The sequence below is a fragment of the Tachypleus tridentatus genome, chromosome 8, assembly GCF_004210375.1.
Source record: "Tachypleus tridentatus isolate NWPU-2018 chromosome 8, ASM421037v1, whole genome shotgun sequence".
Taxonomy (NCBI): Eukaryota; Metazoa; Arthropoda; class Merostomata; order Xiphosura; family Limulidae; genus Tachypleus; species Tachypleus tridentatus.
This window is the reverse complement of record NC_134832.1, coordinates 110,858,590-110,879,034: the sequence shown is the minus strand read 5'-3', so window position 1 is coordinate 110,879,034 and position 20,445 is coordinate 110,858,590. Positions and strand designations below refer to the sequence as shown.

Genomic DNA, 20,445 nt, shown 5'->3' with positions numbered 1-20,445 from the left:
TATTAATTTAAGATTTTATTCAACTGATTTGATCTTTGTAATCTTCCCTCAGTGGGACAGCAGTAAATGTTCAGATTTACAATGTTAAATTCGGAGGTTCGATTCCCTTTGACGAGTACAAGAGATAGCCTGATGTGGCTTTACTATAAGCAAATGCATTGATTAAAATATTTTTTCCAATAACATTTTTCTAACTTCGTTTTCTTTTTTCCAAAAAAACACCTGGAATAACACACATCACTTTTGTTTTCCCACATGTATAAATTTTCATATATGGACAAACAAATTCATTCTTCTATCAAAAACAACTGTATGTTGCTCTGATTCAATGTTTTTATGCACCTATCTTTCAGTTCATATCCACTATTATTATGAAATGTTTGATTTGAATTTCACACAACTTTAATCTTTATAAATTTAATATTCAGGAACACAAAACTAAAAGTAGAAAAGAAGGAAATAGTAATTTCTATATTATTATTATTACTTGTACAACTTCAAACTTTGGTCTATAAGAGTTTCAGTTGTTTTTATAATTATGATGGAAAAAAATTAAATTTTATGATATTTTTGTTCTCTAATATTTACTGCTTTGAAAGTGTTAACTTCCATCAGTTCAGTTGTTGCTGGCTCATTAGATTTTAAATTTTTTAATATCAGTAACAGTATCAAAAACCAAAAAAAAACAAAGCAACCATCTAAGTCACTTTAAGTTAAACAAAAAATATTTCCAATAAAGCTGAGCGTATTAGACATATTGAAAACTGGAATTTCAACTGCTCCATGACTAGATATTATGATTATACCTTAAAAAGGATAAACCCTGATACAATGTTATGTATTGTATAAAATTAAAAAGGTTTATTTTACAAAATCTGGCAGTGTAATACAAATTTGCAAAACAGAAAAAAGAAATCAAAACACAATATAACATTTCAAAATTAGTTGACAATTCAGAAATCACTTAAAAATCACAATAACCTAAATCTACACCAATTTAGTTTGATTAAGATATGTGGAATATACACAGAATAAAATATAGTTATGGTTACTTGCTTGTTTTTGAATTTTGCACAAACCTACACAATGGCTATCTGTATTAGCTGTCCCTAATTTAGCAGTGCAAGACGAGAAGGAAGCCAGCTAGTCATCACCAATTCTTGGGCTACTCTTTTACCAACAGTTGAGGAGACAAGCATGTTTTGTTATGATAGGAATTTGAACCCATGACCCTCAGATTACAAGTCAAATGCCCTAACCAAATGGTCATACATTTATGGTTACATGCACATATACTGAAATCCCATGTGTATCAAAACATTTGCATTTTAACTCGAACTTGAATAATGCAATATCAAGTTTAAACTTCTGAGAAAAAAACAACAACTAAAGACTGGGTTATAAACTCAAAAAAATTTGATACTCAGAAATAATTTATAAAAGATTATTAAACTAAAAAGAAAGTTAAAAACAGTTACTTTTTCATATAAGACATGTCCACATTTAACGCCTTCCATGTCATTTACTTTATGGCTTTGATTAATTATACAGCAAATCTATAACATCATTGTGAATTGTACACATACAAGTCTGCTTCAGTTACAATGATTACTGACTATTGAAGTAAAGCTTAACATTGCTCATCTCCTCGAAAAGCAACAAGATATTTTTCCTGAAATTATTTAATGAAAATATCCATAAGGCATATTTGCTTTGCATGAAGAACATATTAAAAATGGTTTGAGAAAAATAACTGTGGATTAGATACACAACTTAAGATGTGATAAAACAGTGAATTTACCACAGCCCAGCAGAACATCCCCCTGGAGGATTCTGGATTCTGATGAAAGAGCGAGGATTTTCATCATCATCTATCTGAGCTCCTGAAATAGAACATCCTTTCTTATAAACATTTTCAAGGAATTAAATTACCAGAATACACCGACTAAAAAAACAAAAAATCCTATCATCCTAACATCAAAATAATATTTTACATACCACTATTCATCTATTAAAACTAAACACTGTAGCATTGTTTTAGACAAGCAGTTTGTATCTGATAAAGTTAACATATAATTATGTATGTACAAATACATACATATACACGTCTACAAGATGTACTCTGGCAGGGTCCCTAAAAAAGTGTTTCATTTCAAGAGTAAATAAAAACCAAAAGTAAAAAAAAATATTTTTATTTCTTCCTTTTGAAGTTAATATGTTATGCTATGTTATAGCATAAATAATAGCATAAACAATTCTTCTTTTGATCCACGCTATCTGCATGTTTTACTGATGTCATGGGAGAAAAAAAATGTAATGCTTATGATTCTTCATGTGGCAACATTTTAAAGTCTACTGACTGACTAACGCTACTGTTCAATGGTGCAAGTAGGTAAAACAGGTGACCTCTCCAGATAGCCTTTGGCATCCTTTCAGGTAAATAATATCTCAAAGGAAATATCACTAAAATAAATCATCACTTGTACAATTCTCACAAAAAACTCAAATACTACTTCAATAAAAATTTCACAACTATATCATTACAGTCTTTTAATTCACTGTACACATGCTCTATAATTTACCTTCTTACATGCTGAACAATGAACATTTATCACTTGCCACGTTTTTTCTTTTTGCATAAATGCATTCGTACTTAGTCATATATAACTTGCATACTGCTGCAACTTTAGTTCACTATTAAAAACAAAAAAAGCAATAAAAGTTTAATCTATGAATCTTTAAATTACTTTACTTCGCTGTATTTGCACATGAAAGAATCACTTTAAAAGCGTTTATCTATTTGTAGACAAACGAAAGCATCAAAAGCCCTCTTTGCTTTGGCTTCCATGTTTTTCAAACATAACCCATCTATGAAGGTAAACTTACTCAGATCATAAAAAAATATTTAGCTGCAGTATAACAGCTCATAAATTTTCTTCACGTTTTTCAAGTTCAAACTTTCAGCTCAGGAGGACAAACCCTTCTGAGTGATGAATTTTACTATGCCTAAGGTTTCAAATAATAATTTACTGTAATTTTGCTTTATAAATTTCAATTTCATATTAAGCTAATAGAGGTACTGGTAAGTAATAAAACTTAATTTTGTAAGTACATATTCCATACTTGTCAGTGTTTGGACACAGAAGTGTAGCTAATGATAAGGGAAAAAAGGTTCTCACATTAATTTTGTCTAAAAGAATTTCAAGTGCTACAGCTATTGAGGATTTCCTCATTTCTATTATTAGGTATGAGAAAGAGTGACAACACTTTGTCCTAACATTTTATAACATTAATATATCAGTTGTAAACTTTGATTCTTTTAGCACTAATTTTGAACTGTTAATTTGCCAGTTTCTGTCATAATTAACAACACACTCTTATTCTAGGAATATCTGCTTAAAAGACACCAAGGCTAAGGCATATTGAAACCATATACCTCATACTTTATCACAATATTACAGTACCACGATATATAAAAGTGTAATATCCTATAGCCAAGAGCTTATAAAGGATGGACCTTTCTTCTTCATGTGAAAATTTGGGTTACAGAGATCATATTTTTGTGTTAAATTGATTTCTTGAGCCTAGATGTTTTTATAACATCATGATACATTACAATTTATACAAAACATCATGGTATTGACATGAAGTACAATAATCTATTAAATCATTACAACTGGTTTCACTATACGTTTTTTCAAAATAATAATATAGTTAAATTCTAATAAAGGGTAATGAATGTATACCTACGATAAAATTATCAAATTAAAACAATATGTACCACTAACATCATAATATACTGCAACAAACCGGGGGGTAAATATTTTACACTGAAATTGTTCCTAAATCAAATAAATAATTAAAAGTAAATATGGTCAAGAGTAACTTTATGGAGCACCATTTATTCACTGATGATGGTTAATAAATCAGTTTCATTGCAATTAGTAGTAAATTGTTAATAAACCATACATAGGCTTAAATTCATTGGGAATATTATATATCATTCCTCTGTCGATAAATACCAATTTCTTTAATTTCTGGGATTTGGTTAAGTCATCTAAGAAATTCCAAAATTTACTTCATGAAAATTATATCATGACTTCTTAGCCAATCCAAGAGCTCTATTTTCCTGTTCTTTGTAGTCAAATACATACCTCAGGCAAATAAGTGTTTGATCTTACACAGTTTTGTCCAAAATGTATACATGTAGTTTACAGGTAATAATCTGGGCCCAACAAAATGAGCTGTTTTTTGTCTCTCTGGTTTCCACATTTTCAAGAATATAAGATCCAAAACTCATGCAATCACCAAAATAACACACAGTCAACTTTGAAGATGAGATGTGGATAGTCTTCTAAGTGTAGGAAGCACATAAAAAACATTCATCTATTCTCACAAACCGAAACATGAAACATTCACACAATAAATAAATCAATTTTCAAATTTTGTTAAAAATGTATTTTACAGGATGTAATAAATATTTGCCCAAATAATTTTTTACTTTAGTAATTTTACTACTACATCACTGAAAATTTCTTATGAGATTAAGCTTCGTTGATGAGGTATTAACCAACAATGATAAACAATTTCAAATATGATAGTTCTATGTAGCTTCACAAATGTTGTTAAACAAATTCAAACTCAAATTTACCTTCGTTCTAGCAACCTAAGTAAAGTGCATAGTATTTTAATGAATTCAATGATTACACTGTAACAAATTTTGTTCCTGCATGGTATGTGTTATTTCTTAATTGCTTGCGTTTTCAAAGTACAGAAAATGGCCATTATTCCCTTCAAATTTTCTCTTTGTGGCCTGGATAATGAAATTTTGAAATTAACCTATTTTCTATGTAAAAACGGGCAAATTTGCATATTTTCATTTACATAAACTCTGAATAAAACAACATATGAATCAAAATTTACATGTATTTATACTAAAGTTATACAAAAATGTTTAGAAATGAGTAGTTTTGAGATTTGCGACTAATGTAAATAGTCTCCCATCATGTCTTCTTCTTACGCTCCATGGTAGCAACGTTCAATATTCAATATATCTTGGTGGAAGCACTAGCCTTGCTCCTCTCAGTATGCTCCCATGTTCACCTTACATTTCTCAAGGTGAGCGCCAAAGATATGGTCTTTCAGGGACAACCTGCAGCCCATTTTGCCATAGTTCTTCACCAGAGCATGAACCTGTTCCACATACTTTTCAGCCTTCTGATTGCCCAAGAAGGCCTGAATCATTGCAACAAAGCTGACTCAAGCTTTACTTCCTTCCTACTGAGTTTCTTGGGGAATTCTGTGCACTCCAGGATTTTCTTTATTTGTAGTCCAACAAAGACACCAGCTTTGATCTTTACCTCAGACAGCTAAGGGAAGAAGTCTCAAAGGTACTTGAAGATTGTAGACTCCTTATCAAAAGCTGTGACAAATTATTTCATCAGACTCAATTTTATGTGCAATGGTGGGAACAACACCTTCAGGAGGTCCACTAGTGGCTCACACTTGACACTGTGCCTTCCCACAGAGAACTCAGTCCATTGTGGCCAGTGCTTCCTGTTGTAGTGTGCTGCAGTGTCCCTACTGTCTCAAAGAAAAAAGTAACATGGAAACTCGGTAAAGCCTCCTTGGAGACCCATCAGGAATGCCACCATTTTGAAGTCTCCAGTAACCTCCCAGCCATACTCATCATATGTCAAGGCTTCTAGCAAGGTCTTGATCCTGTTGTATTCCTCTTTGAGGTGCACCAAATGAGACAAATACTTATTCCCGTAATGGAGCAGCACAGCTTTGAGGCTTCTAAATGAGCTATCAAGGAAGAGGTACCACTCGTTTGGGTTACAGGGAATTCGAATTGCCTCGAAGAGACCAGATAGACTGTGGCAAAAGCAGAACCCATCTTGATAAGTGAAGAAGGAGGAAAAATATGGGTGATACTTCCTTTAACCTGCAACTTGGACACTTTCATCTAAGAAATCCCACTTCTTGAGCATATATGTCAAAAGCTTGGCAGTCGAATTTGTTAGACCAAGATCTCTGATCAAGTCATTGAGGTTGCTTTGGTTGGGGTAGTATGGTTTCTCTTACAAGCTGTGCGTCTGAACTTATAATCTGGATCTTCAACGTCTACCTCCTCTTCTGATTTGGTGCTATCTTCTGAGGATGGCTGCTTCCTCTCTAGCAGAGTAGGTACAGGGAGCTCAGGGCGGTGTGGTTCTGGGGCAATGGATGTTGGAAGGTCCAGATACATGATAGCAGATACATTCTTGTCAGCCCGATGTTTGAAAGGGTCCCCTATACACAAGTAGCAATTGCATGAGTGGTCAGTGGGTTCACACCAAATTTTTGGAATAGCACACTTCATGCCTACTGGAAAAGAGAAAAATAAAATTCTTGTTCTGAAGAATAAATTTATTTCATCCATAATAAGTTTGTAAGAGGTTCATGGAATATATTTTATATGTGATAGTTTTTCTATGCATTTGGAAATTAAAATATTTAATTGTAGAATTTGCCACCTAACGATCAAAAGTATACTCATATTTCAATCTTTTCTGACATTTGTTTTGCTTTCACCATTGTTTCATTACTATGAATGACATCAATGTTTCATATGGTGTCTGCCAGGAGTACAGTGTGTTAACTCTCTCTTAACAGAGGTTTGATTAATTAGACTTACCACATGGTCTCTTTGAACTTCTTGAAGTCTTCATAGGTTTAGTACTTCTAATTTTCAATATAGTATGTAAATCTTTACAATATTTTGCAGTGAAAATCCTGGCATCACCTTGGTTAAAGGTAATATATAATTAAACATAAGAGAGAACTACTAACAAATCCTCAAAGAAAGTATGACAGGAGGGTCTCACTTTCTATTCAATAACTCTGTAATAAAACAAAGTTTATGGCTATAACAATTATGGTTTGTCTGAGAAGTAACAATATTATAGTTAGTAATTTACATTTAATTTCGTACTTTTTTGAGAGGTAGTGGACAAAACAGAAAAAGTTCAGAGAAAATGTAATTTTTTAAATACAGTCTTTTTAGATTTAAAACATTAAAACTTAAATACTATTAAAATATGGATTATTAACTAAGATTATATGCTATACTAATTGGTACAACATAAGCAAAAACTATTTAATAAATTTTGAAATATGACAATGAATCCTTGTGTCATTTGCACAAAAAATACCAATGGTGATAGAACTAATTTAAATGTCATAGGTTTTCATTCTTTAATGAATATTTAACTTGACAATCTCGACAATGAGCCTCAATTATTCATTGGTCTCTGAACTTCAGCTAAGAACTTTGTGATAACTTTTTCTAAAATTGTAGTTCTTATAATAAATAAAATGATCATTTGTGTTATATTATCAACCATACGTTAATCTTTCACACAGCCTTGAAATAAATAATTATCTTTACAATTATAATCGATTATAAAATAATCAATGCTAAGTCCTATTTCATTGCATAGATATCAAGAAACCAGTGCAGAATAGTAAGACAGACTTATGCAGTTTCTAGCAATTTAAATATGTGCCCTAGCTTTATTTATGAGAGCCAATATTTTAAATTAATAATAAGAACATTTTCCTAGACTACTTTTTGTATGTTACAACTGACTGGTAGGTAAAACTTGTTAAAAAGGATATCTATAGCAATATGAGTAGCAAGAGTGAGCTACTTTACGTAACAAAAGCAATACTATTCACATCTATCTAAAGTTTCAACTAAATATTGATAATGACCGTACGTGAAATACTAAAAGTTGAATCCTGAAGGTTACGAGCTCCACTACGAGTTGGAGGATGGGAATGGAATTCTGATTGTTGGCTTAGAGCACAGAAAGTGTTCTTCTGAACTATTGTTCAATATCATCTCTTACCATGTTGTTAGTGGATTCTTTATGTGGTTCTCGTTGGACTATTTGTGGTTGTCTAATCTATATGAAGCAGAAGGAAATATCCAATATGAACATATAGAATCTGCTCAAAATGTATAACAAGTTCTAAAGATGCCATGACAAAAATATAACGTCCAGTAAAAAGGTAAAAATAAATTAAATGTAGTAAAATACATAGAAGGGAATAAAGGTAAAACAAAACATCATTGAAAAACAGAAAAAGTAAAAAAAAATGTTGACACCTAGTCTACAATGTTAGGAGAGAAAGCAGAGTGAGAGAAGTTGTAAAGGACTTTCTCTAACATAATGGTAATGATCATAACCCGCCAGGAAGAATAACAGGTAAGTACAAGAACTACCATCAGTCACTTAAAGTTGGCCTTTCCAGTCCTGGTTCTGGGTTTAGTTGTCATAACAGCTATTATCAAAAGATAAAATAATAAAAGTGTTAAAAGACATGCAGCAAAACTGTAATAACAACTCGCCAGGACGACTAACAGGTAGTTCAAACGGATAGTTCAAACAGCAGCGTTCGTCACCTGAAGTTGACCAGTCCAGTCCTGGTGTCGAGTTATTTAATGTTTTGGCCATTTTCCAATGTCAAATTGAACTTGAGATTGAGACTCTTAAAAGGGAACCACAAATAAAAAGGTGTAATGAATAAATATCAAACACTTAAATGAGATTAAAAAGTTTAATGGTCATTAAAAAACTAAAAACTTTATCAAGGTGGACAGTGTCACAATCACCAATAACACTGTCCAATGTCACAAACAAACCCTGGGACAGAACATGTTTAAAATAGTGCTGTTGTTGAGAGTCGTAACGATGACAGGAAAATAAAATGTGGCTTACAGTAATTTGAGTGTTACATAAACAACACACTAGTGCAACAGATCCAGGTAAAAAAAGCACTCACTTAATGCAATCATCTATTAGTTTCATAACAATATGTCAAAATTCATTATCTTTCATAACAAGTATTTATAAACAAGATCTTGAGTCAATCACTCCTTGTTAACTATCGTCATTTTCACGACTAAAAATGTTTTCCATTTCACAATGCCAGATAACAACCATACTTAAACTTACGACACAGAACAAAATGATAAGTTTTTTTCAGATTACTTGGAAATAATAGTAAAACCTTCTAAAGCCCAACTAAATAGGTTTAACTTGTTTTATAATATGTTACTGTCTCTAGCATAATATACATGGATAACCTCAATCCTTCTTTTGTACAATTAATGTATCACTAGCACCTCTATTACCTCACTCCTATTCTAGAACAGTTAATTTATTACTAGTACCTGAATAACCTCATTCCTTCTCTATTAAAATTCATGTACAGGGTGTTTAAAAATTAATATACCAAAATGAAACTTGAATAACTTTGTTATTATTTGAGATAAAAAAATATCTTTCAATTGTTTTTTTCGAATTTCGTCCAAAGTCACATGAAGGCTCTCTGCACTAGTCATCCCGAATTAGGTAGTTTAAGACTAGATTTAAGATACTTACTTATCACCACCAATTCTTAGGTTACTCTTTCACCAATGCATACTGGAATTGACCGTCACCTCATGTTCAGTTGCATATAACTATTCCTTGCACTCAAATTTAGAAATCAGCATGTTAATTCACAGATAACACAATGACCTACACTTACCTTAGTGGCTTTATTCATAAAAAGCTAGATCTCTAAGATAACTCTTTATATCACAGTAACATAATATTTGAGCTGGAAAAGACATTTCATTATCCACTAACAATGTTTGTACAGCCATGAATTACACATCATTAAAATTACAGACAACTGCTATTTCTCTCTGGTTTCATATGTGATGGCACAGGAGTACAGCTAACTTTTAAATACATCTACATACCATATTCATAATTCCTCCAAAAACAGTCAGGTGTGGGAGATAGCCCTTGGTGTTCTAAAGAAGGTTTATCAAAACTTCCCTGTTATTTGGTTGAGTTCAGTTTGAAGAAATGATTGGACAATATAAAGGTTTCTACAGTATACATCTTACATCTCTGGTGTAGATAATGTTGGAGATTACCATGTTTGATTCAGTGTTTCACCATTTTCATGAAACCCAAATATGTTCATATGAGGCAGAAGACTACATAGATTCATATAGCTATATAGAGTTTTGACTCCAGTTGAAATGTTTGTGGAATATACAACTTACATTCTCAGTTGTGATTAGCTCCTTTATTGGTTGCAGTCCATTTATAAAGTCCAGCAGCATGGATCTCTCTGAATACTTCAGATATATGTCCTGTACTGATAATCTCATGAAAAAGTCATGGGTGATATACATAAAAGCTTGATATGTTGTCTTGTTTTATAAGATCTTTTAAATTAAAGTTTGCATGAACTAAAGAGTTGTTAGTTTTAGATGACTGAACCAATATTTCAAATTAGCACCTCCAATGATATTTCATTAAATTTCTTTTTAAAAATCAGTGATCTTTCTTCTTGTAACATCTTACTTCTAAACAGTGAAAATGTTATGGCTACTGTCTATAAGAAATCAAACATAATTAGCTTATCAGTACATCTTCATTCAGCAGGTATTAATTCCATACAAGTGAAGGGTTGCTTTTACACTTTTATATATTACATAGTATAATATTAAACTCAAAGTCCTAATATAGCACTAATAAACTGACTTAAATCTCCTTGTTAAAATTACTCTAGAATAGTACATACACGTCTTTAATACTTCGTAGAGAATTGTCATTGAAAAACAAAAGTTAATCAGTAATAGAAACTGGTGATCACAGAATATTAATTTTTCTTTACAAAACATCAATTTAACATGAATATGAACATGTCTTTGTATGCAAGATAAATTAATATTTCTATCATATTAACCCGAAATTCAATTCTTGTCTTAATTCGTAAATTAAGCGATTGTATAAAAACAAAACACAGTCAGATGTTCTTGTTGGAAAAAAAAAAGAAGTTCTAACAATGGATCACCTGGTATTTCTCTGTTTTGTTCAAGTTCAAATTTGCACCAACAAATAACTTATGCATTGCAGTTAGATGTTAGGTTATTAATTAGTACAGGTATAAAAAGGTGTTCCTTTATATTGTTAATACAGTATTACAACAGACAATATAGTTTTATTATTATTAATTCACTAATGGTCTTCAAACTTTGCAAGATAAATTTATTACCATCAAAAGATTTCTCTTATAAAATGAATATTGTTTTTCCTAATTTCTGAGCTGACTTTAAAATTAGACCACTTGAATAATATAAAAAGATACTAGGTATTTTTCATTTTGGTGAAAGAACTCATTTACTATGTAAATAAAGTTAATGGTATTCATTTTTTTTGAGCAACTAAAAATCATCCAAGTTATACTGTCTAGTTATACATATATAACACTTAAGACCCCGACACTGTCATATATCACAGTTGCTAGATACCATTTAATGTATTAAATGTTTTGAAATATATAATCATTATCATATTAACTTTTAAAAACATTAAGAAAGTATTATTATTTTACAAATAGCTTTCTATACACGCATAAAATATTGCATATCACTGTAAGTTCTTCATATATACAAGAAGATGGAATCCTCAATTATCATAGAATTTCAAATTCTTTTTTGAAGAATTAAAGTCAATTAATCTGCAAGACTTTTTCTCCATTGCCTCTATTTTTGTGCACCAGTGATTACCAACAGCTCGTATACCTGATTCAATCTTATTTCTCATTAGGAACTTTCCCTGCCTGCCTTTAAATATAAATTATCTTAGGCAGTATTAGAGTCAATTAATCTATGAAACCTTGGGCATGGTCAAAGACATTAATCTAAGGGGTTTGACCTCCCAATTCCAAGACCGTAATTAGATCTCAAAATCAGTTGAAAGATGAGAGCTCTGAACTAAAAGATTTTACTTTAAAATTCAGAGCCTTTTACAAGCTGCTATTCCATGGCTAAAACAGAAAAAATAATTGTATCATGGGTACCATAACAGCCTACCCTGTTTAGATAAGCAAGCATTAGTCATGTTATTACAGAAATAGTATGCTAGTGCCATAAGCACATTTCCATAATTGTTTATCTGGATCTCTCATCCTCCATTCTAGATCCAACAGTGTGCTTCGTTTTGATTTATATAATTATATCATTTTTTATCCTAAATTTTGTACATGAAAATGCATCATAAATGCAATGCAACTGCACTGTTTCACATTTTGAAAGAAAATATTTATTCACTGTTACAACAATACTGTATATACTTTTCCAGACCTGTAATATATAAGGAGTTTTAAAATTTAAGGTCATTTTAAATTCACGATTTAGTAACCTAAGTCAGTTTCTATATGTGAATAATAATGTCAGATTGTGCAAATGCATTGTTTGGTATTGAACAGTGGATCATCAGTTTTTTGGTTATATTAGATTTATTTACTTTACATTATTAAGTAATAAATTAAAAAGGATTCCAAAAGGATATTAACTCATGAACTGAAAATGATACATACCACTACTTTTTCCCACACTACAGACAATCTGTCTTCAACACCATTCATACCATGTGGGATCCTGTTGAAATCATTGGCACACATGGCTTTTTGACTGGCATTAAACGTACAGTTGTCTGAACCTGTCAGCTGTAATTCACTAGTACAGAGAAAAGAAAAATAATGTTATGTTACATCTTTTTATATGCATTAACCAATGATAAAAAGTTACTTTTTGAAAATTTAGTAAGTAAATCTTTTCTTCCCATTGAGAATGCTATTATTGTTCAACAGTGTCTGCAAATCATAACTAAAAACAGAGCTATTATACACAAGTATTATAACTGTACGCTACATTAAAAATCAACTTCAAAAAAGTGTGATTTTCAAGGAAATTGCTACACGCACCTTAGAAAAAAATATTAATGTAAATACTAGTAAGTTTACAGTACAGAAGAAGTTCTTGCTTTTACTAAACCATTTTATACCTCGAAAAGGTATAAACTCCGAAACTCAAACCTGAAATATCAAATCTAAAAACGATAGGAAAAATGATACTTGGTTTCAAGTTTTCTGCCTCATCATTCTATTCATGTATAGAACTATTCCTCTCAATCAAACACGTTTATGTAATTACTTTTGAAAATAAAACTTCCTTACTGTATTCTTTCGACAAAGCTAGTGTCTACTTCTACGTTCATTGAACATTTTAATCTAAATTTACACGTTTCAGTACGTACATTTATTTGTTTGTTTTGAATTTCGCGCACATCTATACGAGATTTATCTGGGGTGTAAGACGAGATAATTTTTTTTGGATTTCGCGTAAACATATACGAAGGCTGTCTGCGCTCGCCGTCCCTCATTTTATAATGTAAGACGAACGAAAATCAACTATTCATCACCATCCATCGCCAACTCTAAGGCTACTCTTTTACCAACGAATAGTGGGATTCATCGCCATAGTATAACACCTCCAAGGCTTAAAGGGCGAGCATGTTTGATACGACAGGGACTCGACCCCGCGACCCTCAGATTACGAGTCGTACGCCTTAAACCACTTGGCAATGCCGGTCTAATATCAAACAAAAGAGAGTATTTATGGGTTTCTTTGTGTCACACAGTGATTTTTTTTTTTCGCGCATAGTTACACGAGTTGTAGCAGTGTGAGACTAGAGGGAAGGCAGCTAGTCATTATCACCCACTGACAATTCTTCGGGTACTCTTTACCAACGAATAGTAAGATTGATCATAACATTATAATACCCCATCGACTGAAAATGGAGCATGTTTGGTGTGACGAGGATTTGAACACGCGATTCTCAGATTACGATTGAGCGCTCTAACCACCTGACCACGTAACAACACAGTTATTTTCACCACTACTTCGTATGTGTTTCGTATTCTCAACGTTTATTACGTTGGCATCAAACAAATGCTTCACTCTTGTATATTATGAACCTTGGTTCCTAAATATTTTATATTTATAAGATACAAACCTGACATGAGACTGGTTAGTTTTGTACTGAATCAGTAAGTCGCACATTGAGCATTACAGTCAGGGATCAAAAACTGATAAGAATGAACTTTGCCTATCCCTCATTATTGAGTTTGTTCTTATCGCCCAGGTACGAAATCAGATATTTCTTTTTTATAACATTAAGAACTTGTTACTACGTTTTGTAAAATTTATATATAAGTATTTTAAAAACAATTAGATTAACTTTTCGAGCTATTATTTTGTGGTTTATTTATTGCTTAGTGCGACGCAAGTTTTAAAATGTTCTACTGTCATAAGAGTGTATTCCATATCTTTGGGAATGATTCTTTATTTTCGATATAAACACTGTGTTTCACAACTGACTACATACATTTTTCTAATAAAAAAAAACAACCCCAAACAAAAATCTAAAAACGCTGCACAAATGAAAGGGATCCCCCTGGTACAGGTTATATATAATGCGGAATATAAATGGTACCCTAAGTTTTGGAGTTGAATGCGGAAATTCGACCCACATGGTGGTAGGGATACACCGTCAATCAGTCTTAATATCCTTTCACCAATCTTACGTGACCAAATTCATACAAATAAATAATATTAATAAAATGCTCAAGATTGAATAATATTAAAATAAATTGTGGGTGCTCAAGCCCACAATGTCCCGCATCTACATCACCCTTCACTTTGTGCATTCAGTTGTGGGAAGGTGACTTCTGTCCGAAGTGAAGTTGAAGAAAATAAGGCACTAAATAAATGTAAATATAAACATCCTTATATATTGTTGTTTTTCGGTGATTTGTTTAAGAATAACCCTGGATCCAATTCTCAGTTATTTTATTATATTATTTTGGTAAAGTTGTTTTTAAACAACAACCCTAAATATGTAGAAAGAGATAAAACCGCCTTGGCAATTATTATAACAGCTTTAACGAGAATGCTTGTAGAATTAACAATGAAGCTATTAAATTTATAGCTTCTCAGAAATTTTCTTTTAGTTTTGTTGTGAAATACTTCTGTTTCGAGAATTATGTATTTGTCTTATTTTAAACACAAGCTTGAAGACTGACTCACCTGCACTACGTTAATCTAAAGAAGAGAAGTCAGATTTTTACAAGTGTAAGCCCGAATGTTTACTGCTAAGCCAACAATGGATTGCATAGGAAAATAACGTCCTTAGTGCAGGTAGCAACACTGGGATACAGTGAATTCTTCTCATAACTATTTCTACCGATATTGGTTGAACGTATCATGTCACTAATACTATTCACAAACTGTTATGTCAAAAGTACTCGACTTTTACTAGATACTTAGCCAAGTGTTCTTGTCAATAGTGATGATTGGCTTTAAAGATTTCAAAGATAATTTTTCACTGTTGGTACAGTCTGTGTGTTCTTCTTGTGTTTTACGCAAAAAATGTCTTCCAAACCATTTTGTAAATCGACCAGACTGGAAACATTCGCGTGTGAACTAAGAGAATGTGATGATGAGTAGAAAAACAGCGTAATTAAAAGTAACATACACTATTGATCGAGCGTTTTAGAATAAAGTAATTGTAAATTTAATGTTTATACCCACGAAGCAATGTTAAACAATAAGAAATGTAGTAGTTTTTCAAAAAAAAAAAAAAAAAACAATCAGTAGATTAAATCGCTCGTCCTTTTGTACTTTAAGTTCTTTGTCGTAAACTATCGTTGTTTAAAATTTATCTTGGAAGAATTAACCGTTAAAAACCAATTAGTTATGGGAGCATACTTTAATTCTTATTTTAATTGTGTAATATGCGGTGACCTTCAGTAGTTTATTAACACAAAACTTTGTCAGAATGTTTGAAATAGTGTGCAGATGAGTTCACCAATGGTACAGTATTACGCTTACAGTTTTAGAACTCTAAAAATCATGCTTCAACTTGGCGCAGTGGACACAATAAATTTAAGTCTGCGGATTGACGAATGTTCCACTGGAGGGCACTAAAGAATGATTTTATATAATAGGTAATTAGTTAAATTATTAAAAAATAACTTTTATTTATAATAATTCTACAGGCACAGGAAAAGAGAAGAGAACACTTTATTATTTTGTAGGGTGGTTAGATGTAAGAAAAGCTTGATCTTAATGGAGTTCAATCAAATTGGACCTTTGTAACTAATTAAATAATTTAAGGCCATTGCATTTCGTTACTTAGATTAATAATTTTTGGCAAATAAATTTTAATTATAATAATCTACGGTTCTGTATTTGAGCTAATCGTGTTAATTTTCAGTCTCATATTCTTTTTTACTCCTAGTGGTGTAACATATCTCGTTAAGTTAAAGTTTCAATATTCTTTCAACATTTCCACCAATATTTATAGTTAAGCGTAAAAATGAATTTGATTTAAATTTGGATAATTTTTATTGATTTTAGATCTCAAGTTCGTGCACAATTTTTAACAATTATAACTCTTCTTCCAGGTTTTAAATGTAAGGTGTGTTAGAACCAAAAACTCTAAGTAAAAATACCAATATATCTATTATTAAATGTGGTAAAATATATATTGAATAAAATAGGATATCCAAATTAAGTTGACCATGAAATTCTATAAAATACAGGATTGATATTAATATCAGAAAATAAAATTGATAAGAATGGACTTTTCTTCATCAGGGATAGAAAGACTTCTTTCTCAACGCGCTTTAGTTACTGGAATTCAGGGATTTCATTTTAACTTTAAGTAAAATTAATAACATCTTGTCAACCATAAGGTTTATGGTTAATCAAGATACCACTGATGCTAGATAAATAAAATTAAAAAAATATATCAATCGAAATTAAAGAAAGGCAATCTGTTATTCCAGACACAATACTCAAAAATTACACTATTGGAAATTAATCGAGGAACCTATTATGCTCTTTCCAAAGTACGTAAGAAGAATTTTTGTTAATACATTTTTACTAATATTTCTTTAAAATGACCTATTCCGCCAGTGGCGCAGTAGTATCTCTGCGGATTTGCACTATCAGATGCTGGGTTCCATAAAACACAATAGTTACAAGACTGAAAAAAGTCTCATTGGTCCTTATTTAATTTACATTCTTTTCGTGGCCAAGCTTTACTAATGCTTTAGTTATTTCTGCACATCATTTAGTCCTATATCATGAATATTTCCTGTACGTAACAATATTTTATTACATGTATTTTTCGCTCCTTGAAATATAGAAAATAACTAAACGTGCCTCAAGATACCACAATACTTCAGTATTATAAGTATAAGTCTATAATAAAGCTTAACTGAAAAATCATGGTAACCAGTAATTACATTTTATTAAAACATAGATAATACAGTAAGATATCTCTACTTTAAAATACAGTGTTTTAAATAACTTTTTGTTAGTAGAAACTTTAAAAGATAAACAGAAAAACAAATAACAGTAGACATGTCTTGAATGTTTACGAAGTGTTTATAATAAGAAACAAAGGAAGTTGTTCATTTTTATGGATGCAGGCATTTTAGTTTGTTTAGTTATCTGTGAAAAAACAAAAAAAAACTTGCCCCACCTACAGACTTGGATATTACTGAATTGCAACATATATTCATAACTAATGAATTCTTAAAATAAGAACAGACTTGTATGGTACAGTAACATAATTTTGAGAACGTATAACGCATAACAATCCATTGTTTTTGCACAACTCTTTAGTGTTATTACACTTGACATTGTTTCTTTGTTTCTTTTTTAATTTCGCGCAAAACTACACGAGGGTTATCTAATTAATAATTTGTTCTTAACAACCGAACTCCAAATTTTATTATTGTTGGTTTGAAAATTTACTTCTGACACACTAGGATAACTGAAGGCTTATAACGCCAAAAACAGAGTTTTGATACTCGTGGTGGGCAGAGCACATATAGCCCTTTGTGTAGCTTACTAAAAAGAATCTGCTCAATAACAAATAACTGTGAAGTTCGTTTTTATTCTGCGAAATATGAAAAACGATATAAGAAAGTAATTACTTATTTAATATCTTACTATTTCAAATATTGTAGTCACTGATCGGAAACGACAAATTAGGAACTTCGAAAACAGTATATTTTAGAATATTAAATTACCGTTTTATTCTTTTGGGCTAATATTAGGCGGTTATTTGATGTTTTATTGAAATAGGTAGTCTAATAAAGTGTCATATTTTTAACTATATGCTGCGTACGTAACATTACATAGATAACTAAGTGTCATAGTGTACGTAGGATTCGTTACGCTCAAGAATTATGTTAAAAACAAAACCTCTGTGTTATATTTAATCATGTGTATAAACTGTTTTCATCCATTTCATTAGTTTGTGACTAATAATTCTATCGACAGTTTAATTTGTTACAAATGTTTGTTTCGTCTTGTCATTCTTCTGCAATGTAATTTTAACTTTTTTCAACACTTGGAAATTTTTAATTTTAGCACCAGTGATGTGATTGAGAAAGTATCTGCTAATTATCAGAACTATATGGTATAACTTATTACACTGATTGAGAAAGTATCTGCTAATTATCAGAACTATATGGTATAACTTATTACACTGATTTAATTCCGTAGTGGGAACTTAAGTGTGATTATTAGGTTTATTATTTTTGTTTTGAATTTCGCGCAAAACAACTCGAGGGCTATCTGTGCTAGCCGTGCCTAATTTAGCATTGTAAGACTAGAGGGAACCTAGACATCACCACCCACAACTCTTGGTCTACTCTTTTACCAACGAATAGTGGGATTCACCAAGCCGTTTTAACGCCCTCACGGTGAAAGGACAAGCATGTTTGGTGTGATGGGAATTCGAACCCGCGACCCTCGAATTACAAGTTGAATGCCTTAACCACCTGATCTGTGTCATTATTAGGACTAATAGATATGGCTAAATTTCTTTGTACACACTTTTGTCTTTCTTTCCAAGAGGACGATGTGTTATAAAATTGGCATTGCGATAATAGCCGCTTTGAAGACAAGCTCTTCTTTTTTATTATTTTATCTCTGTGCAAGCCGAAGAAATTCTCAAAGAGAATTCTAAAATAATGTTATACCTTGTAAAATACTTGTTAAGAATCAGCAATGATTTTCCAAGTTTATTATTTTAACGAGAACAATATATAAAAGAAAAAAAATCGAAAAAATGTTTATAAGTTTATACATTAGCCATCACCAGATTAGAAGTGATAAATTAGAAGGAAAATACTTTTTCACTACTATCCACCACCATCCCTTTGACTTCTCTTTACCAATTAATAGTGAAATTGTTGGTCACATTATAATGCAACCATGAATCAAAGGGCATGAAAGCTTGGTGAATAAATTTGAACTCGCGACCAGCAACTTAATTCGAGCGCTTTATGCACCAGGTCTGAAAGAAAAGAAGGTTAGAAAGTAATGATGAATTATCAACTATTAATGTTCTGCATCTAACATTCCAGGGATAATTTCATGAGTCTTACATATTCAAAAAGAAACCTTTTAAGAAATATTTCCTATATTTTTCATTGTACCATCAGTAATACATTTACAAGTTTTCACATTATTTGGTAGCTTAATGTATTTATTTCTAACTTTAACCAAATTTGTTTTTCACTTACATGGTATTTTATGTATGCAATGAGCTAAACGACCAGACAAAGACCTGTGAAGCTCAAGGTTCAAGTGTGATAATCAGTACACTGATATTTGACAAGAAGCTATGATCTTTGCACTACAAGTTCTACAACAAGTTCTGGAAGTTTTATACACAGTATTTAAATAAATACGGATAGAAAAAAACAACAACAAATAAGACAAGTCAACAAATTAAACAATATATTTAAAATAGTACTTACGTCTTTAGTATTGGTTGGGTTTTTTTCCCGATCTTAAAGAAAATAAATGTTCGCGCATTCAAGGGTCGAATTATAAAATAATGTTCTACTGTGTCTCTCGTTAGTCCACGGGGTACTGGTGACGTATCTCACCATCTTTTAGTTATTTACTTCAAAATTAACCCAAATAATACACACAAAGAACGGAGCTTTCGACTTATACGAACTTGTACAAGTGTTTAGGTCACCCCTTCAGGCCGGATTATGTTGCTCAAAGAACAGATACATGCTCACAGGTTAAAAACTTGTGTAATCTTGTAGGGAATAGCAATTGTCCTATATAAACTTTATGTAAGTAATAAGATTAATGACATTTTGCAATCCAGATAACACGGATATCGTTAACTATGTTCAAAACAGCTACATAAAACTATAGAACATTTGTCTGAATATAGCTACAGATATATCTTAAATTAATTATTGGAAATAAAATTATGCGCCACTAATTTAAACTGCATTCCATAGGTAAGGGAACTATTCACTGGTGTTTTTGCCCAATGTGTGGTTGATTATCATTCTCCCAATACATCCCTATTTCACATGCAAAGCGTATTTAGCAGCATTCTATCTCTAGCATGAATCTTTCGAATCATCAATCCGATGCTTAAACCACTAGGCAACGCCAGAACCTTGTAATAAAGAGTAAAGAAAATTTATTTATTA

The 20,445-nt window shown here is 31.5% G+C and overlaps 1 protein-coding gene across 2 annotated transcripts; it reads right to left on the bottom strand.

Annotated features, from left to right (window-relative positions):
* Positions 1 to 765: 765 nt before the first annotated feature.
* On the bottom strand, positions 766 to 19,993 carry LOC143224245 (dihydropyrimidinase-related protein 5-like). Of its 2 annotated transcripts, none has more exons than XR_013013287.1 (3): positions 19,744 to 19,993; positions 12,436 to 12,574; positions 766 to 1,883 (listed from the first exon to the last, which is right to left on the bottom strand). XR_013013287.1 is itself a non-coding variant. In XM_076452662.1 (3 exons), exons 2-3 carry the CDS (start codon positions 12,517 to 12,519, stop codon positions 7,872 to 7,874), a joined length of 165 nt encoding a protein of 54 aa, XP_076308777.1. In that variant the 5' UTR covers positions 12,520 to 12,574; positions 19,744 to 19,993; the 3' UTR covers positions 7,686 to 7,871. The 2 variants fall into 2 exon arrangements, 1 of the variants encoding a protein (XP_076308777.1); XM_076452662.1 differs by lacking the exon at positions 766 to 1,883 and adding an exon at positions 7,686 to 7,952.
* Between the last annotated feature and the right edge of the window lie 452 nt (positions 19,994 to 20,445).